Below are 12,833 nucleotides of genomic sequence, written 5' to 3'. Positions count from 1 at the left end.
GGCTCTTCTTCTCTACCTTGTGCTGCCTATGCCTGTCCAGCAGGGCCTCCCCACCAGCCACATCTGTGGGCAGCTCATCAGCATTGATCAGAGCAGACTTCTCTTTCATCCACCCTGAGAGCTCCTCGTAGTCAGATAAGAAGCGCTGATACCTGCAGGGAAGTTAAGGTAAAGGGCCGGAAGGAGAAACCAGGTAGGTGTGAGCGGACTTGGGAGCCTGGAGTTAGGGTTGGGTTGAGCTGAGACGTCCAACGTGCTCCTCACCCTTATCCCCGCCCCCCTCCCACTGCCCTGATGCACTGCCTGTTCCTTTAATGGTGCGGGCTGTCCCTCACTCCGGGCCGCAGACTCCCCGGACGGGTGCGTCAACGTGTGATGAGGCGCAGGGGCCCTGCTTCTCCAACATCACAAGGTCATCCCTTCCCCAGAAGCACTCGAACTGGAGTAAAGCACTTTGGCCAACGAGGCCAAAGTATAAGCCCTGACACGTAAATAACGGGAAGCAGCTGGTAGGAAAGGGGACCAGAGCTGGGGTTAGGAGCCCTCATGCACCTTAGCTCACCCTTGACCCTATTCATAAAAACAAAACCACGAAAACGGTTACTTAGTCAAACATTTAAATGCTCACCAGTTACTTTGGGATCGTAAAAGTAGGATCAACACTGTCTTCTGGGGTTTTAACGATTAACCATAAACATTAACTACTGAAATGGTACCCGGCTTTTTGGCAAGCCAGCCCACACGGCATTCAGGAAATAATTCCAGATTTATTTTTACGCCCTTCAGCCTGGAAGTTTATTTCGGTGCCTAAACTGGGGCCAGGATTTTGGCGTTTCTTTAGCTGCTTTTCCGGGTCCCCGGGCAGCTTCCTGGCATCCTACAACTATGCAAGTGGAAGAAGACGGACGGGGTGCAGTGAGTGGAGGTGCCCTTCTGACCGGCACATCAACCTGCGGAGGGCTCCCCTTAACAAATGAAGCTTCTTTTTGCCTCGACCATTGAGGAGGCGGGAGGGCTGGGTCCCTCCTCACGCCTTCGCTTTCACTCTTAATTTCTGCTTTTGACGTTTTACCCGAACCCTGTAGGGAGAGAGCAAGAGGGAGGAGGGGGTTCCCACCAGTAAGAAGCCTGCAGCTTCTCATATCTGCTGGCCGCCAAGGCGCGGATGTGCTCCCAGCTGGACACCAGCTCTCCCTTCATTTGCTGGATCTGAGATGCATCTGAAGGGTGGGAAAGCATCAGCCTGTCTGCTTTGGCACTCAACTCCTTTACCTTTGGGTAAAGAGAAGGAGAGAAAGGGGATGAGAAAGAAACGCGGTGGGAATTCCAAGCACTCTGATTCTCCCTGACAAAGTTGGGCGGGGGAGATCCGAGAAAGCAGCCGTATGAATACTAATAACTTAATACACGCACACTGAGGCTTTTATGTTAATATGCGGCCGTGCTATCTCAGCATTAATAATTTACTGACCGTGTTTGTTTCTTACGGTGCTTAGCACTTCACACGTGTTTGCTTGTTTTCCAGTCTTTTGAAAATAGTACTCAGAGGTAGAAACTATTCTTATTCCCCTTTTATGCGAAAGCTGGGATGGTATTTATTAGTGCAAGGGCATTTAGCGACTAAGTGCCAGGAGCAAGGTTTAGACCTCAGGCTGTCGCTCACCACCCTCTACACTGTCTCCATAAATATTGTTGTGGGAATCATTATATTCAACTATCATCAGGTGTCGTCTAGGATTTGAGGTTTTTTATCCGGAGAAAACAGTAAGACAAAATGCAAAACTGCTCCAGGGACAGAGCTACGGTCAGGGCACAGCACATGGGGCCCTTCAGTGGGCTGACTGCTGTGCATACTCCATGAGTTGGTTGAACTTACGGGTGATGTTGTGAGGGGGAGGAAGCAAAGAAGGAAGGCAGTCTGGAGTCGGGGCTTCTACTAAGTTCCGTCATGCCTGTGTCTACTCCTCTAGGGATAGGGACCCGTGTCTTCCAGCTTTCAGGTAAAGGGTTAGTACCCAAAATCTATAAAGAACTTATCAAAAAACAAAGAATCCAGCGAAGAAAGGGGCAGAAGACACGAATGGACACTTCTCCAAAGAAGACATCCAGATGGCCAACCGCCACACGAAAAAATGCTCCACATCACTCATCATCAGGGAGGCACAAATCGAAACCCCAATGAGATACCACCTCCTACCTGTCAGAATGACTAACATTAACAATGCGGGGAACAATAGATGTTGGAGAGGATGTGGAGAAAGAGGGACACTTTTGCACTGTTGGTGAGAATGCGACCTGGTGAAGCTACTCTGGAAAACGGTATGGAGGTTCCTCAAAAAGTTAAGAGTAGAACTACCTTGCAACCCAGCAATTGCACTACTAGGTACTTATCCAAAGGATACAGGGGTGCTGATTTGAAGGGGTACATGCATCCCAAGGTTTACAGCCGTGCTATTGACAACAGCCGAAGTATGGAAAGCTCCCAAACATCGACTGACGAGTGGATAAAGAAGATGTGGTATATATAAACAATGGAGTATTACTTGGCAATCAAAAAGAAGGAAAGCTTGCCATTTGCAATGTGGATGGGACTAGTATACTATGCTAAACAAAACAAGTCCGCCAGAGAAAGACAAATATCATATGATTTCACTCATATATGGAATTTAAGAAACAAAACAGATGAACGTGGAGGAAAAGAAGGAAAAATAAGAAAAACAGGGAGGGAGGCAAACCATAAGAGACCCTTCGATACAGAGAACAACTTGAGGGTTGCTGGAGGGGAGGTGGGTGGGGGGATGGGCTAAATGGGGGATGGGCATTGACGAAGGCACCTGTTGGGAAGAGCACTGGGTGTTCTATGTAAGTGATGAATCAGTGGATTCTACCCCTAAAACCAAGACTATACTGTATGTTAACTAACTTAAATTTAAATAAATAAAATTTTTTAAAAAAGAGAAGAAAACCCAAAGGTGGACCTAGTAACGTGCCCTAGGTGTCTCTGAGTTTCTTATAGAAGAGCAAGAAGAAATGTCTTCCTTTATCTACCGAGTGCAGGAAAAAAACCAAGCAAGATTGAGCTGGAACTGACGAGTGCGTTTTGACCAAAGAAAAGATTCCCTGGCTGCAGGTACAGAGTGAGATTAGGAGGCCATTCTGGGAGGTAGCTTTTTTTCTGTTTTTAAATCATGAAATTCATTGCAAAAAAACACAGGACTATATAAAAATCTGTGTATCTTTAAAGAAAACTAAAGGATATCCAATGGCCATGTATAAGTTATGAACTAGAACAAGAAGAATATTCAGGGCCGAGGAATTTCTCCCTCATTGGAATAATGAACTCACTGCGTCCTCTGGAGGCAAGATGGCCAGCAAATACCTCTTCTAGCCCAGGACGCTGGCCGTTCTTCCAGCAGTGGCTTACCTTGTCCTGCATGACTGCGAGGTTCCTCTCAAGACCTTTGTGACTGTGGAACAGCGCCTCAGAGCTAATGAGATCTTTGCCGTAGTCCTCAGAGGTGAGTTGAGGCTCCTTCTCTTTGATCCACTGGACGGCCTCCGTCACATCCCTGCCAGACAGCCACATGAGCTCCAACAAAGAAGATGTCAGGAATTACAGGGCAAACAATACACACGGCAAAGACCGCCCTGGTCCACTCGGCTAGCAATTACCTGGAATTCCCACTCACTATCGAAGAGTAATGCAAAGAGTTCTTGCTTTTAATGGCTTCCATTGACATGTAGGGGCCTGGGCATCTCCCTGGTCATTGGGCCTCTGCATATATGTCCCATATCTGGGTCAGCTCTTAATGAGTCTTTCTTCTACCCAACTCAACCTTCCACTCCCATCCAGTTCGTAATATGCTTTCCTTGCCTCTGCAGCCTTTCTATCACTAATTCACCTGTGCTACTTTTACAGCTTTAGTCTCCAGTCATCACACGCTTGGCCACGGGGTGGGTCACAGTTGTCATAACTACGCTCTCCCTTGCTGCCTTAAATGCAAGCACATGATTTCCTTTGGTTTGAGGGATTGGCCAGTAATTGCCAGCAGCAGACAGAGGCTGGCACAATTAGATGGGGCGCTGTCGTAGACTTTCCCATAACGTGTGGGCCAGATTCGTACCTTTTGAATCGCTGGAGGTCTGCAGCATTGGCCAGTGTTTCCTGTCGCCGCCCAGCCAGGCTGAGGAGACGCTTCCAGGCGGTGTTCACCTCATCCTGCTTTAGCTTAATCAAGGGCAGGTCAGGATGTTTCTCCTGTGGGAGGGGACCAGTGCGGGAGTGAGGCAAAGGTGAGATTATTCCAAAAATCATTTGACATTTCTCATTTCACGCTAGTTTGTACTTTGCCAGGCATGGAGAACGACCTTTTGGCCAGATCCCAGTCTTCGCCTTAGCCCTGCGCCCTAGCTTTAACCCGATCCACATTGCCAAAATCTAGAGGCCAAGCACCCAGATACGGTCTCTTTCACTCGCAGCCCTGGGGCACCCTATTAACACACATTGCTCAGCCATGGTGTTATTTTCAGAATTCCACCTTGTTGGTGCCTGCTAATCCCCTGAAAATCCTGAAAACCAAGGAAGAAAAAGCCCCGTCTGTGAAATATGACTTTATTTTCCAAAACTCTGCCACTGTGGTTCTTAACGCCTCTGGGGTCCTGACGCCTTCGAGAATCTACTGAGAGATTATACAGAATTATACACACATGTATCCACATTTAACTTTGGAGAAAAACTTCATGGATTGTTGCAAAGCATCTGAAGCACTGAGATTAATGAATACTAGGTTAATTTAACAGCATAAGCCTATGTTGACACTTGGCACTTTTGAGTAGTTCCCACGTGTCTGTCTTTCTGCTCCTCCCGTCCCTGTCTCTTCACATTTCCATTCCCAATTCTGAAGCTGCTCCAGACGGGATTTTTGAGACTCTCCTTCCTGGATAGACGGTCCTTTCTGTTTGGCGCTGTGTGGGTCCCAGTCCCAAAGAGCAGAGGACGCGCTCTAAGCTGTGTTGATCCTTCCCGTGGTAGGTTAGATAAATGGCCCTGCTATTTTACCAGGAAGCCTTCCTTTCGAGACGTGAAGTCCGTTTCCTCACGCTTTGGATCTGGGTTGGCCTATGGCTCGCTTACCATAGAATGTGCCAGAAATGATACGAGCTCCTGTACTTTCAGCTTCTGTTCTAACCTTTGGAACGCTGACACATAAGCAAACATGAAAGACCGTGTGGAGAAACCCCTCATTATCCTCGCCAAGGCCGCAGACGTGGGGGCAAGGCCGTTTTAGACCCTCCGCCCCAACTGAGCCACCAAATAACTGCAGCCACTTAAGAAACCCAGGTGGGACCAGGAGCATCGTCTAGCGGAATAGCTGAACCACTGAATCCGGAAGAAGTAAAACGTTTGTTGTTTTCAGTTTTGTGACGGTTTGTGAGATAGCACCGAATAACTAAACAACTTCCACAACAAGACAAAGCTGGCGGAGAGAAAAAATTTAGAGACTGTTGGAAACGTGGCCTGGAAAAAAACTGAGAGTCAGTTACTTTCCCCCCTCAGGTACCCATTCGTCCTGAGATCTCGGTTCTGTTAGTACAGAAAGATCGTTGCCGTTCTGGAGATGCAGTGAGGATGAGACCACATGGCAAAGCACAATAGCCAACGCTTGGAGTTTCGAATTCCTTTATAGCCACATAAAATTTCCTTTATATCCACATAAAATTTCCTTTATATACAAATAAAACCAGGCCGGCTTCCCGGTTTTCTTGCCACATCCTACAGTTACGTAGCCCCACACTGAATTGTTTGTCTGCTACAGATATTGAAAGCTTATTTAAACATTTTCTTAAGTAAAGGAAGGTAAATCTGCCTCCCTTCTCCTTCCCCCACCCACAAACATCATGTATAATGACATCGTCCATATTACAATAGCCCACCATTATTTTACACTCTTTGCTGCTTTATTCGGGTGCTTCTTCACGAAAAGGGTGCTGCATAAAACTGAGTGGTTGACCGATTGGTGTTCTGCACAGGAGTTACCCGGTTGCGGGTCTCATTCCTCCGCACATGTGCACAGGCACACCCACAGGTGTGAACACATACGCTCTCCCTCCCAGTCACGCCTCTATTTGCACAGACTGGCAAGGGATGGACCCGGACAGGAGAGCAGGTTGCCCCGGACCTGTCACGACAAGGACACGCAGCCTTGTTTTCTCCCGATGCCCGTGTCCCTCACGTCCCACCTGCTGATGGCGGAAGGCTTTGGCTATCGGGAGCCCTTCCCTGCATTGACCCTCTGCTCCCCACCTCACCTCGGCACACTGGTTGGCATACTGGTTCATTCCATCCAGTTTTCTTTTCTGAGTTTCCAGGTCCGCCTGGAACTCCTCAAACTTCTTATGCAGGACCTCTGTGCGTTCCCAGTCCTCACCCAGCTCTGCTGACGTCACTATAGCCTCCTGTGGACCAGGAAAGTCTGTTGAGCCACCGGCAAACGCTTCAGAATTCCTGCAGTTCAAATGCCCCAAACCATTGCCCACACTCCCCGGAAATCTCAGAAGGAGGGGCTGGTGGGGCCTGGGAGAGACCTTGAGGAAAGAGCCAGAAGCAGGAGCGGGTGTCCGGAGGGAGCACTCTGGCCCAGGGCATGGCACTCTTTGAGGTAATCTTCCAGAAAGACCAGGGACATGGTTGGCCAAGGCTCCCGGAAGCACCCTTTGTACTTTGGAACATGAGAAATAAATTCATCCTGGTTCTACTCAGGTCAACACACTGAGTATCCGCAAAAGGGCTGTGCTACGCACTTACTTGCTTACTTGTTATCTTCAGCCCTAACTACGGGATCATTCTTTCAGTGTCTAGAAAAATAGTTACAGGTACTGAGAGGCAGCCCTTAGGGAAGGAGCAGGCAACACCGCCAGCCTGGACCCAGAGTCAGAGCAAAAATTCAGGAGAAGGAGCTGAGGGGCACGGAAAGTAGCCGGGGACAGGCCGGGAGCTCTTTCCCCCCACATTGCAATGTCAGTGGTCTCCAGGATACCCCCACATCTCTGCCAAAATTCCTACTTTCCGGGAACAGAGTCCAGGAACAGGCACCCAGACCGGTCTCCGAATTGCCTGCGTTCAGCTGCCGCGGGGTGCCTGGGATGCGAACGGGAAGTCCTCTGTGTCCTGCGCGGTCCCCACCTTGTCTCCGACCCACTCCAAGGTGTCGGCGCACTCCTGCAGGTACTGCTGTAGACGCAGGGCCCGCAGCAACAGGGCGCCCCTCTCCCGGGTCAGCTCCAGAAGCAGGTCCCACAGCGTGCGCAGCTGCTCCAGATGGGCCTTTGGGAAGAGAGGCGAAACCGCTCAGACACCGCACCTGCCTAGGGCAGCTGGGGCAGGTGCACACTCCCCCGGGGGGCAGGGGGGCTGGATAAAAATGTCATCCGCTCGTGCATTGACGGCTCCACAAGCATTTACAGGAGGGAATCGACATGCACGGGAGTAGCTGCTAAACCAGGCCGGATGTGATCTGCCACGAGAGAAAAAAATGTCAACGTGCTTTGAGGTTTTACAGGGTGAAACGATTGCCGACCACAAGACAGGAGGCCACAGAGATTCCTGGAAGAGTGCTCATGTGAACTGAACCTTGAGGAACAGATAGGATTTGGAAAGGTCCATGATAGGCAGAGGGCGTTCTAAGTACTGGCCAAGGCGTAGAAGAAACTTAGCACGAACTGTTTGCCAGAAGGAGTGAGAGTTACAGTTTTGCTAACTTGTAGTGGAAATTAGTGGCACCAAAACCATAAGAGAATTTTTGGACTATGCAGTCAAGGCTTTGACGCCAGGTTAGCTTAGAAGATCATGTATTACATAACTTGAAAAACTGAAGGCATCGTCTGTGTTATGTCCACAAGAATCTTCTATTTTCCAACTGGTCCACTGCATAAGGTAGCACACAGACCACACTTCTCTCCGAATCCTATAGCGGTGCAGTCTGATAGTTGTGAAAAGGTTTCGAACGTGGCTCAAATATTGTAATTGATGTAGGGGATCAGTGGCACACAAAGCTGGGAATAACACAAAAACTATTTCAATTGTGCACCAATAGGTACGTTTTGAGATTTTTCTTGTTACAGACTCTTCTTTCCAATAAGGTTCTCTTCTGGTTAAAGTCTGTGTTCTCTGACCATATTTTGTTGACAGTAAAATGGACCAGAATTTGTATGCCAAATGTGGAAAGACTAGACCCAATTTTTAAATATGTAACGTAAATCTGGGCTGACGCTTCCAAAACAAAACAAAAGAACTCAGTGAAAAAAAGAAAAAAGAAAGAAAGAAAGAAAGAAAGAAAGAAAGAAAGAAAGATAGATTTCACTCATGCAGAAGAGATCCTGAAGTGACTTTATCAACACAAACATGTTGGAAGTGTGTGTGAATGAAGTCAGAAAAGAGTTGATCCGTTAGTAATGGATTCCAAAGGGGTGATGGTCTTCAGTCCTCAGTGTTCAGGGGGGACTTTCTGAAGACGGGATTTGGGGAGTAGATGTACAGAACTACGATAGTAGTCACAGCATATGGGCTGTGAAGAGAGGGAGGCATCACAGACAGACAGGTATTTCAGAGAAGATTCAAATGGCAGAGCATCCCTTGTTTGAAGAGTCTAAGGAACATGGACCCTGAGGTCAGAAGAAATAATCAGAAATGACATTTGGGAGGGGCCCCCGGGTGGCTCAGTTGGTTGAACGTCTGACTCTTGATTTTGGCTCAGGTCATGACCCCAGGGTCATGGGATCAAGCCCCGCGTCGGGCTCCACAATGAGCATGGAGCCTGCTTGGGATTCTCTCTCCCTTTGTCCCTCCCCCACTCACACCCTGTCTCTGTAAAAAAAGAAAAATTAAAAAAAAAATTTTTTTAAAAATGAAATGACATTTGGGAAAGCCAATTCATCTGGGACACGTGGAACTAGGTTGAAAAGGACTTGATCTTCAGCGAAGTTATCCTGCGGTGGTCAAGGAGGAGTGTGATGCTACCCCAGGATAGCTTTTGTGTCATACCTCTTTTCCCACCCCAGGAACAGGAGGACGTCCCGTCATTTTTCCTGCCCCAGCCCAGTAGAAGATCAGAGGCAGGAACCCCGGTTCCAAGCCAGCTGCATCTAGCTGCATACCTGGCATAATCAATGAAAACTCTGATAACGTAATAAAAAGTTGGACTCATCTCTTCCAGAGTCAGGTGGTATAGTTACCTTGGTGTCCTCATGGGCAAAATGCCCCTCGGCAAACCGGGTTTCCCTGATCTCTTCCAGTTCAGGAATGACCCTGGACTTTGCTTGCACTTCTGCTTCCAAGGATTCATGCTTCCGATACTTGCCCTGAAGTTTCGAAATCAGAGGACAAAGTTACAGAGACAGAAGGAGGCAAACTGTAAGAGACTCTTAAAACCTGAGAATAAACTGGAGGTTGATGGGGGGTGGGGGGAGGGGAAAGTGGGTGAGGGGCATGGAGGAGGGCACCTGTGGGGATGAGCACTGGGTGTTGTCTGGAAACCAATTGGATGGTAAATTTCATATTTAAAGAAATAAATAAAATAAAAACGTGTGAAAAATAAAAAGTGAATTAAAACTCTAAAAGTAAAAATAAAACAAATAAAGTATGGATATACTTAAAAAAAAAAAAGAAATCAGAGGACATGGCTAATGAAGCCTAGCGTCCCTGGGTCCTAAAAATGTTCTTCTGTTCCTTTTTTTACTTTCGGGCGGAACTACTTGCTTCACAACCTAGATTAAGTGGTAACCCGTGCTCAGGGCTGGAGGAGTCACATCCTACAAGAAATGGTCACTCCTGGCCCCCCCAGGCTCAAAGTCAAGGGCCACAGAGAAATGTTTTGTCCTGTTCCCATCGTCTTTGGGGAGTTTCCAGTAAATACCCTCCATCGCCATCGGTGGGAATGAGAAGATGCCCCACATTTGTTCCTCTTCAGAAAAGAGGAAGTAAGTGCTATGGAAAGTTGAACGCAATGAGGAAAGTGATTATTACAATAATGGCTTTTTTGTGATTGAGATGTTTTCGCTTCTCAGATTATGCTGTTATTGGCCTATATAAATGGATGCACTTAATCCATATCACTTTGTTCTTGACCCAGTGCTTCCTCTCCAACATCAAGTACCCTTTTTAGGCAGGTTACCTTTTCTCCTGGTCGTGACTCTGTCACATGCTGTAGGACAAGGAGGAGAGGAGGTTCCACCAAAGCTCTCCTCCTGACACCTGTCAAGGGGACTTATGAAGGGCATGGATAGCCCCTTGGGAGAAACCCAGGAAAAATTCCACTTTATTCCTATCCTTCTGAGCAGGGTGGAGGGCAACTGATTCTGAGGCACTGACGTTTCTTCACCCCAAAATATTAAAATCACAGAGTGTGTCATAAATTCTTTGAACTCTCAGTCACTGTTTCGCTCATGGCTTAATTTCAGATTCAGAATACATTCATAGAGGGGCGCCTGGGTGGCTCATCAGTTAAGTGCCCAACTCCTGGTTTCAGCTCAGGTCATGATCTCGTGGTTTGTGAGTTCGAGCCCTACATTGGGCTCTGAGCTGACAGGGCAGAGCCCGCTTGGGATTCTCTCTCTCTCCCTCTGTCTCTGACCCTCCCATTCTCTCTCTCTCTGTCTCTCTCTCAAAAATAAATAAACGAACTTAAAAAAAAAGAATACATTCATAGAGCGAGTTTCGCTTGTAAATAAGGCACTGAGGCTTGAGAAGTTAAAGACACGGGCCATTTAGAAACAGAATTATGGTCCCTAATGGGTAGTCTGATCTTTCTGTGACATTATCGCCTGACAGTTAACTAACTAGGCACTTACATTACAAGAATGTTACCCTCCCTGGAGATCTCAGGGTCTGCTCTGGGGAAGTCAATCGACTGAGTACCTGTATGTTAGTTAGATCTTCGTAGCTCTTATCATCTGCAATCTTGAGTTTCTCCAAGACCCACTTCTCTAGGTCATCTGCATCCCGTCTGAAAACCTGGTAATGATAGGACTCTTCGAGCTTCTGACCCCTCTCCGCAACCAGCTCCTTGAACCTCTGGTACCGAGTCAGCACCTCCCGACGTCTCTCCTGGATCGCCTCCGCAGTTTCCAGCACCTTTGGGCCACTAGTCTCCATAGCCTGAAAGTTAAAAATCTTCTCTTACTGGTGCTCAAATCTCTATGATGTCCCTTTTGTATGTCCTAAGGCCTTTACTCATGTGGGACTTAGATTCAGATGTCTTGAAGCCTGTTGTTATTAGGGGTCCAGTGTATCTACATAATTTCAACCTTATCTAGCTACCCTTTTGGCTAATAATTCTTTAGCACTCAGAACATTCTTCCAACTTTTCACATAAATGTGGGCCAACATCTATTACATTCTATAAGTTAGTTAAGATACATATAAACACAAATACATATATAAATTAATTAAGATATGTAATATATACATTCTGTAGATAAATTAAGTCAAAATTAATCTTCTCTACTTTTTTATTTGCTTTATATTTACAAACACTACAAACAAAAAGTTCAGCACATCTTGTATCCAATTATCATACATTTCAACTTATTAGCATCTCAGTAATTGGCTTCCGCAACATAAAACATTATACTGTTAAACACCATAAGTGGGACCAACCTGTTTAGGGCAATAACTTGAAAAATCTCCATAGGATTACCTTCATTCATCTGGATGTGGGCACAGTTTCCCCTAGCTTACCTCCGCCAGGACACTGACTATCAAGTTCGCATTTTAATCTTCCTCTGAAATATAATTGCTACTCTGTATATCGCTTTTACTACTTGGGCTACAGAATCAACTCATCGTCTACAGACCCAGATCTTTCTTGTGTACTATTTTGCTGCAAGTTCTCTGCTTGTTCCATATACGGACCCGTGTAAATGGGTCATCGCTAGATTTTCATGCTATAAAGCCCCAAGCTTAAGGTCGTGGTTTAAAAGGGGATACTCACAAGAAGAGAGTCAAAATCAATCTTCTCTACTTCTCAAAAGCCAAGAAACAACGCTTACGGATTCTGTCCAAGACGGTACAGAAAGGTCAAACGAGACTGCTTTCCTCATTATATCAATGACAAACTGTACCATAAAGAATTCCATACTCACGGTTTCCTGCGGAAAGCGTTTCACTTTTCATAAAGGTCAAGAACCTGGCAAGACAAAATGTTTCCAGAAGAGGGAGGAATAGAGAGAAAGAGAGGGAGAATTCACACGGAATTGTTTAGGCTTCCTCCCATAAAGATGAAAGAAATGGTACACATGTGGAAGAGTCAAAAAGAAAAAAAAAAGAAAGAAAAGAAAAGCCCTGGGCCCAGACTCCCGCCAGCTAGAGTCTCTGTTATCTTCAGAAGGCAGGAGACACGTTCAGCAGAGGCAGCTGTTAACTTGTGCAGTTGCTGGGTGACTCAGCGGTTCAGAGACTGTATGTAGCTCTAAAAGTTTCCCAGGAGGACTTCATAGGAAATAAAAGGAGGGTTTTTTCTTTAAATGAAAAATTAGAAAGCAAAAACCATTACAGATAGACGTAAGATAAAGAAGCCGTGTTATAATTCTGTGTTGTTTCTTTGACTCATCTTTGACTCGTCTTAGATGCTATGTCTGCGAATGGCAAATCATGAAGGAATTCTGGGTCATCCGCTCTCTGGACTCTGCAGAATTACAAGAACTGCAGAATTACAAGACTCTGCAGAATTACAAGGCACACATAGGTTCTTGTTCCAACCCATCTCTAGGAAATACAACTCAACCACTTCATGAAAACACAGAAGCAGATTTTTAACAGCCCTGAAATCAGTAAGATA

The 12,833-nt window shown here is 46.5% G+C and overlaps 1 protein-coding gene across 1 annotated transcript in view; it reads right to left on the bottom strand.

The window, feature by feature from the left end:
• Positions 1–12,316, bottom strand: part of SPTA1 (spectrin alpha, erythrocytic 1) — a 70,625-nt gene extending 58,309 nt beyond the window's left edge. The window contains exons 1-9 of the mRNA XM_042976326.1: positions 12,139–12,316; positions 10,913–11,152; positions 9,232–9,357; positions 7,184–7,324; positions 6,310–6,456; positions 4,125–4,258; positions 3,425–3,569; positions 1,118–1,272; positions 17–152 (exon numbers count right to left, since the gene is read on the bottom strand). Of these exons, the coding sequence (XP_042832260.1) occupies positions 17–152; positions 1,118–1,272; positions 3,425–3,569; positions 4,125–4,258; positions 6,310–6,456; positions 7,184–7,324; positions 9,232–9,357; positions 10,913–11,149 (1,221 nt within the window). The 5' untranslated portion in view covers positions 11,150–11,152; positions 12,139–12,316. The remainder of the gene's footprint in view (positions 1–16; positions 153–1,117; positions 1,273–3,424; positions 3,570–4,124; positions 4,259–6,309; positions 6,457–7,183; positions 7,325–9,231; positions 9,358–10,912; positions 11,153–12,138) is intronic.
• Between the last annotated feature and the right edge of the window lie 517 nt (positions 12,317–12,833).

The sequence above is a fragment of the Panthera tigris genome, chromosome F3 (assembly GCF_018350195.1).
Source record: "Panthera tigris isolate Pti1 chromosome F3, P.tigris_Pti1_mat1.1, whole genome shotgun sequence".
Taxonomy (NCBI): Eukaryota; Metazoa; Chordata; class Mammalia; order Carnivora; family Felidae; genus Panthera; species Panthera tigris.
This window is presented reverse-complemented; position numbering and strand designations above follow the sequence as displayed.